At 38.4% G+C, this 13,219-nt stretch overlaps 1 protein-coding gene across 9 annotated transcripts in view; it reads right to left on the bottom strand.

Annotated features, from left to right (window-relative positions):
* The window catches only part of LOC142403077 (tyrosine-protein kinase Fer-like), a 216,656-nt gene that overhangs the window by 41,791 nt on the left and 161,646 nt on the right, over window positions 1-13,219 (bottom strand). For 8 of the 9 annotated variants that reach the window (XM_075489217.1, XM_075489220.1, XM_075489218.1 and 5 more), the window contains one exon: window positions 2,734-2,857. In XM_075489217.1, coding sequence (XP_075345332.1) covers window positions 2,734-2,857 — 124 coding nt within the window. Of the gene's footprint in view, window positions 1-2,733; window positions 2,858-13,219 lie in introns of those variants that run through there. The other variant, XM_075489225.1, reaches the window with a different exon arrangement.

Here is a 13,219-nt window from a genome sequence, read left to right as displayed (position 1 = left end):
CCCCTGTACTCGGCACTGGTGAGGCCGCACCTCGAATACTGTGTTCAGTTTTGGGCCCCCCACTACAAGAGGGATATTGAGGTACTGGAGCGTGTACAGAGAAGGGCAACGAAGCTGGTGAAGGGTCTGGAGCAGAAGTCTTATGAGGAGCGGCTGAGGGAGCTGGGACTGTTTAGCCTGGAGAAAAGGAGGCTGAGGGGAGACCTCATCGCTCTCTACAACTACCTGAAAGGAGGTTGTAGAGAGGTGGGGGTCGGTCTCTTCTCCCAGGTAACAAGTGATAGGACAAGAGGAAATGGCCTCAAGTTGCGCCAGGGGAGGTTTAGACTGGATATTAGGAAATTTTTCTTCACCGAGAGGGTTATCAAGCATTGGAACAGACTGCCCAGGGAAGTGGTTGAGTCGCCATCCCTGGAGGTATTTAAAGGACGTTTGGATGAGGTGCTTAGAGACATGGTGTAGTGGTGGTTTTTGGCAGTGTTAGGTTTATGGTTGGACTCGATGATCTTAAAGGTCTTTTCCAACCTATATGATTCTGTGATTCTGTGATTCTGTGAAAGTGGCAGCTCTCTATGATAAACTTCTGTGATAATCTGTGATAATAATAAACAATTTTTGTGATTCTGAAAGTTAAAAGGTAAACAGAAGGGAAAGACCTTTTCCCTCCCCATGTGTACCACAGTATGTGTAACCTAGGCTGTATGCACTGGCAAAGTCTATGGTACTAAGAAAACAGAAAATTAGATTGCAGTTCTATTTCCTGGTTTTAGACCTACATGACATATTTGCATTCAGCTTTCTAAAGTTATCATAATGAAACCCTCATACGGTAAGTCATTGCTACATACATGTTCTCTCTGAAATATATTCTTTGAATCACAAATTATTATCTTTTCAAATATACCTTAAAAACAAACAACCAACAACAAAAAACCTTATGAAGACAGAAGTTAGGGGGAAATAGCAATTAAAAAAGGATATTAACCATTATCATAAGTTCTTTTAGCAAAATCACTATACAGTTCATCCACAAACCATCATGGGTATAATAAAGTTATTTGAAAGGCAGCACTTGATGTAATAAGTAGTAATGTAAACAAGTCTTTAAAGTTTACTCTAAATAGCAGAAAAATATCTGTTCCTATTCAATGCTAACTGTCAGTGTCTCTCACAGGTATGTTGAGGCCATACTCTCATCTATAGTAAGTAGAACAGTACTAATTAAGGCAGACGAGCAACAAAATGCTTTTTATAGAGTTTAAAGGGGAGGGGGATGGGAAATAGCACTTCTCAAAAAATAATTGTGTCTAAAACTGTTTATATTTTGCAGGTGTCACATTACCATTTAATGAATAAATACAGTAATCTTTTTCAGTAGTCATAACTACCAAGTAAGACATTACACAATACACTTCCAATAGTTTAGTTGTTTAGTTAGTTATTTCTTTTCCCCTTTATTTTATTTTCTAAGAACACATGAGATCTAAATAGGCCCTTCTCATCAAACATTGATCCAACAGTTAAAGAAATGAGTAAATACTACAACATTTATGAGGATAGTGAAAATCACTAATGCTATTAATTGCTTTGATTTGTATGCCATTATTTTCTTAACAAATAGAGTCAGGCTAAAATGCATTCTACCATGACAGAATGCTGGGACTTTAATTATATTTTTTCCCCATGTTGCTTACAATACTTTTCTGGGATTTCCCATAAGGAATATTCTACAGCTTTACACAGCAAGTATGGGGGTTTTGCTTCAGTCTTACTTATATATTAAGATCTGGCAGAAGTGTTTCAATTAATTTGTTCTTCAGAATAATTTATAAACAGCATAAGATAACTATTTTATTTAAGTATCCTTAAATCAAGTCAAACACAAAAAACCTAGTAAAAACATATAAATGATACTTACAATAATACTATAATATTTTATAAATAGGTTTTAAACTTATTCTTGTTGGAAGAATATGTTTAAAGATAAATCTACTTCTTGACCAGCAGCATGTAGAACAATTCATTTTTTATAAAAACCTAAGAGAAATGCTGTTCAGCTCTCATTAGAACTATGTTAAGTATGAAATGGGCTGATTTTGTAAGTTAAGTGGCCCAGAGTTTAGCTACAAATGTTCGAAAAAGCAAACCGGAAACCATCAGCATTATAAATTAAAATATTATTTTATAATTTCCTCTGGAAAGGGAATTATCATCATGTTTCTGTCTCATATTTCAGCCATATGATTGATAGTAGCAGGGTTATATACTGTGATATTTTGAGAGAATTTTAATTTTTTTTTTTTATTTTTGAAAGAACAATTTACATTCCCTTTGATACACACTGAGTTAAGCACCTCCAGAACAGAGTCTGTCTGGAGAAGAAACAACAAAAAGGAAATAAGGTACCCCAAAAGCATACAGCCTGATCATCTTCAATATTGCAGAGAAAGCAGTCAAGACAATTAATAATGTTTTAATATACAGAACTCCAGCTTCTCTCCCTTGATCATGTGAGATATCAGTGGATTTCCCTGAAACACACTGCAAAAATACCTGAACTTCTGTATTGGCTATGCAAGTATCTTAAAATTTCAAGGAGGACTTAAGATGCATAGATTGCAATGATTCATTGACACTAAAATTCATTGCCATTATTAAACACCACTATACATTTAACCTGCTAACAGTTCAAGTGACCAAAATTACAATACTGAAAATAAATATCTTCCTTACCTGTGTATACAGTTTTTAGATTCAAGATATGCCATACCAGAAGCAGCATCTAATGAAAATTTCACTAACTGTTTGGTTTTTAGCTCATCCTTCTTTTTTCTTAAAAAGGAGAGGAAATCTCCTCCTAGAGAAACAGACAGACAGACAATGAGACAAGAGAGAGAAATGTCAGTATTGTATCTATTATTAGGGACGCAAGACCAAACAAAATGCAGCTATCAGCTATTCTCCTCAACCCATCAGTCTGAAGTGAGTTTAAAAAAAAGGAAGGAATGCACTATCACCAGATGTAGTTTCCTTAAGCTCCCTTAAATATTAAGTGCTTAAAAGTGAAAACTGCACAAAGCATGACAGAAGTTAAGCAAAACCTGTGTTTTTGTTATATCAAAAATCTTCACTAGTATACATTAAATACAGATTTATATGAAAAGTATTGACAAAAACAACTGATAATTTGTGATAAATATAGCTCTCTACAGATTGGTTGCTGGAAGGGTCTATTAAAATTGTGAATAAAGCAATTAGTTTCTACTTGTAGGTTTAGATACATTAAAGTAATTGATTTGTAGTGGTGTTTCTCAAACTCTACACTGAAGCCTTTGGAAGAGTTACAAAGTGTTTTACTACTTGGGCAATATTAACTGCCTATTTAATGCTGGCAATTAAAGGCAAACAATTATTACTGGGACTTCAGAGCCTTCTGCCTTGGAGGAACTAAGTTGCTACCATCTTGTCTGAGGAGGGGAAGGTGTCAGCATGAAGGATTCCCAAAAGGGAATCTGTATTTGCAAAAGAGTTTCAGAAAAGGTGATTTAAGACAAAGATAAACATGGGAGACATTATATAAACACTGCAATGCCAAAAAATCACAGTATAACTTTCCATGTCACAATAATTACTTGCTAATTTATAGCCAGCCATTGCTCCAGTCTTTGTTTCTTTTCACTTTGCACTGAACTGACTACAGCAATTCTCTCTCACAAGTAATACTCTATGATGCAGTCTGAGAGGTTATTGACCCAGTCTGGTAACTGACAAAAAGCAGATATAGTTAGAGAGAAGGAAGATGACCACTCCATTGAAATAGGTGTCATTTCTTCCACATGTAAACAGAATTATTCTGATTACAGCAGACAGTTAAAAATCATTTTTAAGCAATCCCTTCGCCACACACACACAAGCAAAATTACATTCAGAGCTGACTAAAATTATTGTTTATATACTGAGCACTCACTGCTCAGTACATAGGAATCATCTTTTAATAAGTATGATTATACGTCTATATGAATGTGAAATTCTTCCAGAGTTGACAAATTGTGGCATTGCTTGTACGGGAACAGCAAAACAAGGCAGCTTACAAAAAAAACCCTGTAAGGTCATCCTAAAAAAACAACTAACCAGAATCAACCAGTTTTCAATATTGAAAATCACATCACATAAGTGCATTAATCATATGCTGGAGGATGCCTGAATTTTGGTCCCATGAGACAGGGACATCTCAGGGCCCTGGCAGAACCAGGCTCCAGGCCATCAGAGCAATAACTGCCTTGCAAGCCTTGCCTTGCAAGGACTTTTAATTGAAAAATTGTATGTAATCTTATAAATTCCTTCCTAATATGCTTAAGCAAGCAGATGAAGATCCTAATTTTCATCAGCTCATTTTTGAACAGGATGGGAAGGTTCTCATTTTCTTATATTACAGTGTCAAATTGGCAGAGTATGAGTCTGTAACTTCCCAATATAAACATACCATCAGAAGGTGATTTAGACTTGCTAATTTAACTTCAGTGCTTGACATGCACTGCATGAATTTCTAGAGTTTTGGGCAGAAATAGCACAGTATACCTCAGTTGTATATAGTATAGTTTATGTTTATCATCAAAACAGTTTAGCAATTCTAATGTCTCAGAATCACAATAGGGAAAAAAGTCACCAAGGACATGTTTTTGTTAGTAGTTCTGTTTACTGGTATTTGTTACTGAATAAAGGTCATGAAGATGTCTTTTAGATACTCTGTTCAACCTTGATTTGAAAGCACTGTTAGTTACAGATGAAATAAAAAAAGTTATTTCCATCACATACTGTACAAAATATATTATGTCATTTCAGGTTAAATCTGATTATCCTCGTCACTGTAACACAAATATAAGCTTAACTGTCTGTCCTTTAACAAAATTACTCTTACTAGCAAATTCTGACTTTTACAGTCTATTGTGGCCAATGTTTCATCTATTCATCTTCACAAGAAACTACCCACAGGAATATATTCAAAACTACATTAAGAGGGTTTCACTACAAGCCCTTCAGTATAGAACTCTAGCTACATGATTATCTTTATATGCTTCTTAAAACAAGTTTTACTATAAAAGCAGTAATTCACTATTTGCAGCATATAGTGTCAAAACATAATCTCAGATTTCATAGCTGTTAATAAAAATTAAATAAACAGACCAATTAGACTATGAAACAACTGAAACAAAACTAGATGATTTCATAATAGAAAGTAGTGCTTTCTCTTACATGTGGAATTTCCATTGTATTCTAAATTGCTACCTGTTATTCCAGTTAATGGCACACAACACTACTAGAAAATGAAACCTGCTCCAACAGCTAGAAGTGCTACAGAAATAATTAGACCATTATACCATCACTACAAGCAGAAATCAACTAGCAGTTTGGGGTTTACAAAAGGATAAATAACAGGACTGGAGTGTCTGCCTAATACAATAGGATTATTTTATTAAGTAGATAAAGTATAGCACACAAGCAAGAAGCTCCATGAGAGCGGCCTGCTATAATTGGATTAATCCAAAACCAGCCTTTAATGTATTTCACTGTGAATGTGAAATATTTCTCTTTGTATACAGAAATTTTAAGAGAGCAAAAATACCACGTCAGCATCTCCTTGTCATGCCCATACTTTATAGCATAAAATTTATGCTATATTTTATGTAATATTTTTTGGCAATATAACAGTTCACTTAATGTGGAAAGCAAAAAGAATCTACTGTTTTCCAAGAGCAAAAACCTTTCTATGATGTATGAGAACACAACAAAAAACAGGAAACAGCAATGAAATATGCTAAATCAGTTTACAAAATATTTAATTATGGTAATCTCTAACTTAAGGCATTTATGATCAACTGTAAATATGTACTTCAGTGTTCTCTTGAGCTGGTGCCTAAAATGGTACCTATCCACTTGTTCTAGACAGTCTTGGCATTGTTCTAATACCCATATTTATACTGAACATAATTAAAATATAGTTATGAAATTATGATGGGAAATATATTTATATATTCATATATATATAAAAAAAAATTAAAAAGTGGGAGAATTTCCTTTTTTAAATAACAACCATATTAAGCCGAAATTTGTTTAAAGAGTCCACTTCATTCCTCTTACAGACGGTAATCACCTGGACTCAGCATGCTTCCGGCAGTACTACTGAATGGTCACCTAACACAGATGAGCTCCATGATTCAATATTCATACCTGTTTTATAAGCTTTAATAATAATAATAAAATGATTTTTATATGCACTTCTAAGAATTTATAAATTTGAGGATTCATACAGACTGTCTGAAATTCACATTTTCTTTATTACCCTGTACCTTAAAACATTATGCATTATCAACAGAATACACCCAAACACAGCTACTTAAAACTATGAATTTTAAATGATAAAAATGCATCTGTAGCAATTCTAGAAAATACTTTTTAAAAAAAGTAAGCAGCTATTTAGCAAACTATAAAAATTTAAGGCTTTAGAAATGCTGAAGTCACTTTCCTCAACATAGTTCATTTTCACTTTTCAAGTAATGGATCATTTGTGTGTAATGCAGTACTTTCCCCAATTTTTTTTTTTTTAACATAAGTAAGTAGTAACAGAAACTGTAAATAAGCCCCAGTTTTTTCAGCTACCTACAGAGATAAATAATTGTATTACTGTTGCAAAACCCAGTTAAAACTTAACTTCTCCTGCTGAGCAAACCAAATAAAAGTTGTTATAATAATGTAAAGTTTTGCAATAGTAATATTAACATTAGTATTAATGAAGTATGAATGGAAATGCATACTTGTAAAAGCAAAAGATGGAAGAAGAGCTCAAGAGTTGAAAGAATGGTATGCACTGAGAGCCATGGACATGATTAGCAGCAATAAAACAGGTAAACACTGAGAAGATATTGCTTGCACCAGGACCACAGTGCAGATGACTTGTCAGCAGAAAACTTGTGATGTGACCACAACACAGGTGACTCATCAGCACAAGATCTGCTCGCCAATAAAATTGATGACAATAAGGTTACAACACATTATATGTGCTGTTGCTCTTCCTGTTAACAGAAAGATGCACTGTAGCCATAGTATATTAAAAATGAGGAAAATATTGACAATGGTCAGCAAACTTGCCTAAGATTTAAGGTGGGTCAGATAAGCTAGAGTCTGAAGCCAATGATCCCACCACAGCAACTACTGACTCCCAAAGTGCATAAAGGCCTGTCCAAAAACCAATCTGTCATCACTAGTTAAGAGGAACCCAGAAATCATAGCAAAAACTCAACAGCCAGCATCTTTTGTCTTCTGTGAATATGAGTGTGTATATACAACTTATTTAAGAAATTAATTAAAATGGCAATCACCTTCCCCTTTCATGAAGTCTTCCACTGAATTTTGTTACATTAATTCCTACAGTTGGACTATATTATTTTAAAAAAATTAGTAAAATCAATATCCTTGAAAGAGACTTTTGATAAGAAAGTAACGATGATCCATGTGAAACAGCACATACATGTAGAACAATTTTTTTTTAGTCTAAAAAAAAGCAATGAACATTTCTCTCTAAATGAAGACACATAAATATTTTTATTTAAAAGTTGGTTTTAGGCAAAGCAAAAAGTAATAATATGAAGGAATACCAATAAATAAAACTAAAGAAACAACACTGCATACAAAAGTTCTTGCAGCTATCAAAATGCTTTGGCTAAATTTTTATGTTTGGTTGGTTTCATTCAAATTTCCAAAAGACTGTCTAGTTCTTTTGTCTGCTTGCTGATGGATGAAATAGACATTTATTTTTGTACAGTCTTGATAAAAAATATAGTTTTATTAAAGCCTAAAATATTTGAAAAGATGAAATTCGAATTCTATTCTCAAAAATTACAATAAAAGAAGACCGTATAGCAGGGGTTTGGTTTTGTTCCATCAGAAGGAGAAGCTCTGAGATGAAAGGAATTTTTAATCATCATCATCTGTTCCCCAACAGAGGAATCTGACCATTCTCCCTGTTCTTTTAATATCCTCACAGATAGAAATCATGCAGCAAATAGGAGGAAGGCAGAGCCACACATGAATGTATAAGAGTAAAGAAAGGGGAGGGGAGGAAGAAGAAATAGGGTCTGTTTGCATGTGGGAGGGTTACAAGAGGGTTTGGGAAGGAGAGATTGAAGTGGGACATATATGCAGAGAAGAAAGTCATGAGAGGGGTCTGACTCAGTGATATGGTGACTCTTTTAAAGTCATAAACTCTTTTAAAAATATTCCAGTTGATTTTTTCTGTATTAAAATGTACTGTTTGGTTTTATGTATTGTTTGATATAAGGTTTTTTAATATGTAAGAAAGAAGTTTATCTTGTGATTGACAACTGGCATATTTTATTAGACAATCATAAAATATTTCTTTGTTAAAATATTTGTTATGATCTCTGAGTCGTCAGAAGAAATTGTCATTAATCAATTTACTGGACTCTCTGTCAACTTGATACAAGAATAATGTGTAGCTTAATCTTTAAAAACCCTAGAGTCTCTTACTCCTATGTTTTCAAACCAGTGGATAAAACTTTCCAAGTCCAGGTCATCATCAATGGTACCATCATGAAAACATGGTTAGAATAAATAGTTCTGTCTTCTCAGGCCTTCTCCTTTCTCAGTCAATTTAAGGCACTGTCTTTTTCATTAAATGTTGTCTGAGAAGCTAGAAGGACTAGAGTAACCTCATACCAACGAACTCTAAAAAAAGATGCCACAATCTGGTTAAAGAATGTTCCTCCCCTTTCCCCTTGTAGACATTTCTGCAAGGCCCACAGGACATTATTGAGAAGTGACCTAGCCCCTAACAACCCAGCCAAGGGAAGTGAGATAGGATGTATTTTTCCACACATGTATCTCCTTAAAGTAAAGAGAAGTTATAACACACGCACAAATTAGATTAAGATACTTCCTTCGTTTTTTGATAGGTGACGGACAGGGAAAAATATAACAAAGTCTTTCTCTATTGGTGTATTCTTTAATGGATTGACACTGAGTGGATGTATGAAGTTAGGCCAACATGGCCAACAGCAAATTTAGAAGAAACTGTAATGTAAGTAAATGATGGTTCTTTTTCATTAACATATATAATTTCTGATCGACCTTTTCATTTTGGTTATATATCTGCAACATGCTCTGCTACCTTATTTATTATTTTCAGTTACTCATTGCTATGTCAACTTTCTTGAATTTTCTTCATCAGTGTGATCCTTTCTTCAGGAAAAGGACACACAAAAAATAAGGGATCTAGCTATAAAGGGTGATTGTCTTTGAAAACTTGTTTTATTTCTCTGCTATCTATGAGCAACATCAGGGCTGGTTTTTGTACTGGGACTGGCTGGGATGAAGTTAACTTTCCATATAGCGCTGTGCTTTGCACTTGTGGTTAGAATGGTGTTGATAATGCACCAATGTTTTGACTATTGCTGAGCAGTCCTTGCACAGCATCAAGGTTGTCTCTCCATCCCACTTCTCCAAAGGCCTGCAGGCTGGGTGCAGACAAGAGCTTAGGAGAGGACAAGGGGTCCTGTAACAGCAGGAACAGCTGACCCAAACTGATGAAAGGGATATTCCATACTATATGACATCATGCTCAGCATTAAAAGCTAATAGAAAGGAGGAGGAGGGGCATTCGTTATTAAGATGTTTGTATTCCAAGCACCTGCTACACTGACTTGGTTCCGGCTGGGACAGAGTTAATTTCCCTCCTAGTAGCTGGTATAGTGCTGTGCTCCAGCCCCCGCAAAAGACACTGCAGCTACTCCAACCCCTGCGACAGGCACTGCAGCTGAACCAGAGAACCAACCTGTGCTGGTATCAGTGGCCCCTATACGCAAGAAGAAATCTTGGAAGTGTAAGTCAGCTCGTTTAGAAAGGGATGAAGAAGATCTTCCTAAGAGGGAGCAGGACGCAGACTACTCTAAAACAGGGCCATCAGGAGAACAAGAGGAGGAAGAGGAAGAATTCCCCACTTCCCCCCAAGGAAGAACTAAGCGGGAGGGTTCCTCCTCTTCCTCGGAGGAAGAGGAAGAATTCATAAAGGAAACGGTAACCACCCAATTCCTATCCCTGAGTGAGCTGCGAGATATGCAAAAAGATTTCAGCCATTGTCCAGGCGAGAACATTGTCACATGGCTGCTTCTGTGATGGGATAAGAGGGCCAGTAGCCCAGAATTAGAGGGTAAGGAAGCCAAGCAGCTGGGATCCCTTTCTAGGGAAGGGGGCATTGACAAAGCATTTTGAAAAGGGTCGCAAGTCCTCAGCCTCTGGAGGCGACTCCTGTCAGCTATGAAGGAAAGATATCCCTTCAAGGAAGATGTTATATATCGCCCAGGCAAAAGGACCACCATGGAGAGAGGTATCCAGTACCTGAGGGAATTAGCCACGCTGGAGGTGTTTTATGGTAACCTGAACAACGAGCAGTTATCCAAAGATCCAGATGAAGTCAAGTGCACACAACAAAGTGGCGGAAGTTTCTACGGAGTGCGCCAGCGTCACAGGCCAACTCATTGGCAGAAATGACATAGAAAGACAGAGAGGGACCAACGGTGGATGAATTGGCTGGTCAGCTCCGGCAATACGAAGAAAGTATCTCTTCCTTCCTCATCTTGGCTATGGAGAAACTGTCCAGGAAGGTCCAGCAACTCAAAGAGGATAGGTCCTACTTTCCACCTGTACGGACCAGTGTCTCAGCTATTAGGAGTCAGTGTTCCTCTGCTCAAGAGAGAGGATATAGAGGATACACACCACGGGGCACCCTATGGTTTTACCTGCATGACCACGGAGAGGACATGAGGAAGTGGGATGGAAAACCTACCTCCACCCTAGAGGCACAGGTACGTGAGTTGCAAGGAAAAACAATCACCAAAGGGGGTTCTTCCAGGAAAATTGCTGCTCCGGTTTCCAGTGGGCAGTTCCCCAGGCACAGTAGAAGGGCTGATCTTACTCCTGATTTTAATGAAGGAACTCCTGACTCGTATGTACAAGAAGTGGGTAATGAATACTATGACCAGGACTAGAGGGGCCCTGCCTCCAGCCAGGTGGAGGAAAGGGACAACTGGGTTTACTGGACTGTGTGGATCTGATGGCCTGGCACATCAGACCCACAGGAGTATAAAGCTCTAGTGGACACCGGTGCACAGTGTACCCTGATGCCATCAAGCTATATAGGAGCAGAACCCATCCGTATTTCTGGAGTGACTGGGGGATCCCAACAGCTGACTGTATTGGAGGCCGAAGTGAGCCTAACTGGGAATGAATGGCAAAAGCACTGGCCCAGAGGCTCCGTGCATCCTTGGCATAGACTACCTCAGGAGAGGGTATTTCAATGACCCAAAAGGGTACCGGTGGGCTTTTGGTATAGCTGCCTTGGAGACGGAGGAAATTAAACAGCTGTCTGCCTTACCCGGTCTTTCAGAGGACCCTTCTGTTGTGGGGTTGCTGAGGGTCAAAAAACAACAGGTGCCAATTACTACCACAACGGCGCACCGGCGGCAATATCGCACCAACCGAGACTCCCTGATTCCCATCCATAAGCTGATTCGTTGACTGGAGAGCCAAGGAGTGATCAGTAAGACTCATTCACCTTTTAACAGTCCCATATGGCCAGTTCAAAAGTCTAATGGAGAGTGGAGACTAACAGTAGACTATTGTGGCCTGAATGAAGTCACGCCACAGCTGAGTGCTGCCGTGCCGGACATGCTGGAACTGCAATACGAACTGGAGTCAAAGGCAGCCAAATCTGATATCGCTAATGCGTTTTTCTCAGTCCCTTTGGCAGCAGAGTGCAGGCCACAGTTTGCTTTCACTTGGAGGGGCGTTAAGTACACTTGGAATCGGCTGCCCCAGGGGTGGAAACACAGCCCTACCATTTGCCATGGACTGATCCAGACTGCATTGGAACAGGGTGAAGCTCCGGAACATCTGCAATACATTGATGACATTATCATGTGGGGCAATACAGCAGAAGAAGTTTTTGAGAAAGGGAAGAAAATAGTCCAGATCCTCCTGAAAGCCGGTTTTGCCATAAAACAAAGTAAGGTCAAGGGACTTGCACAGGAGATCCAGTTTTTAGGAATAAAATGGCAAGATGGATGTCGTCAGATCCCAATGGATGTGATTAACAAAATAACAGCCATGTCTCCACCAACTAGCAAAAAGGAAACACAAGCTTTCTTAGGCATTGTGGGTTTTTGGAGAATGCATGCTCCAAATTACAGTCTGATCGTAAGCCCTCTCTACCAAGTGACCCGGAAGAAGAACAATTTCAAATGGGGCCCTGAGCAACGACAAGCCTTTGAACAAATTAAATGGGAGATAGTTCATGCAGTAGCCCTTGGGTCAGTCTGGGCAGGGCAAGATGTAAACAATGTGCTCGACACCTCAGCCGGGGAGAATGGCCCTACCTGGAGCCTCTGGCAGAAAGCACCAGGGGAGACTCGAGGTCGACCCCTAGGGTTTTGGAGTCAGGGATACAGAGGATCTGAGGCCCGCTATACTCCCACTGAAGAAGAGATATTGGCAGCATATGAAGGGGTTCGAGCTGCTTCAGAAGTGGTTGGTACTGAAGCACAGCTCCTCCTGGCACCCTGACTGCCGGTGCTGGCATGGATGTTCAAAGGGATAATAATAAACTGCCAGAAAATGAGAAGCAATATCTTGGAAGTAATTATGGACTGGCCAGAAGGCAAAGATTTCAGAATATCACCAGAGGAGGAGGAGACGATGCGTGCTGAGGAGGCCCCACTGTACAATAAACTACAAGAAAATGAGAAGCAATATGCCCTGTTCACTGATGGGTCCTGTCATATTGTAGGAAAGCATCAGAGATGGAAAGCTGCTGTACGGAGTCCTATACGACAAGTCGCAGAAACTGCTGAAGGAGAAGGAGAATTGAGCCAATTTGCAGAAGTAAAAGCCATTCAGCTGGCTTTAGACATTGCTGAACGAGAAAAGTGGCCAGCACTTTATCTCTATACTGACTCATGGATGGTGGCAAATGCCCTGTGGGGGTGGTTACAGCAATGGAAGCAGAACAATTGACAGCACAGGGGCAAACCCATCTGGGCTGCAGCACTGTGGCAAGATACTGCTGCCTGGGTAGAGAACCTGACTGTAAAAGTATGTCACGTAGATGCTCATGTACCCAAGAGTCAGGCCACTAAGGAACATCAAAACA

This window comes from Mycteria americana, assembly GCF_035582795.1.
Source record: "Mycteria americana isolate JAX WOST 10 ecotype Jacksonville Zoo and Gardens chromosome W unlocalized genomic scaffold, USCA_MyAme_1.0 Scaffold_33, whole genome shotgun sequence".
Taxonomy (NCBI): domain Eukaryota; kingdom Metazoa; phylum Chordata; class Aves; order Ciconiiformes; family Ciconiidae; genus Mycteria; species Mycteria americana.
The sequence above is the reverse complement of the archived record's forward strand: the minus strand, read 5'-3'. Positions and strand labels throughout refer to the sequence as shown.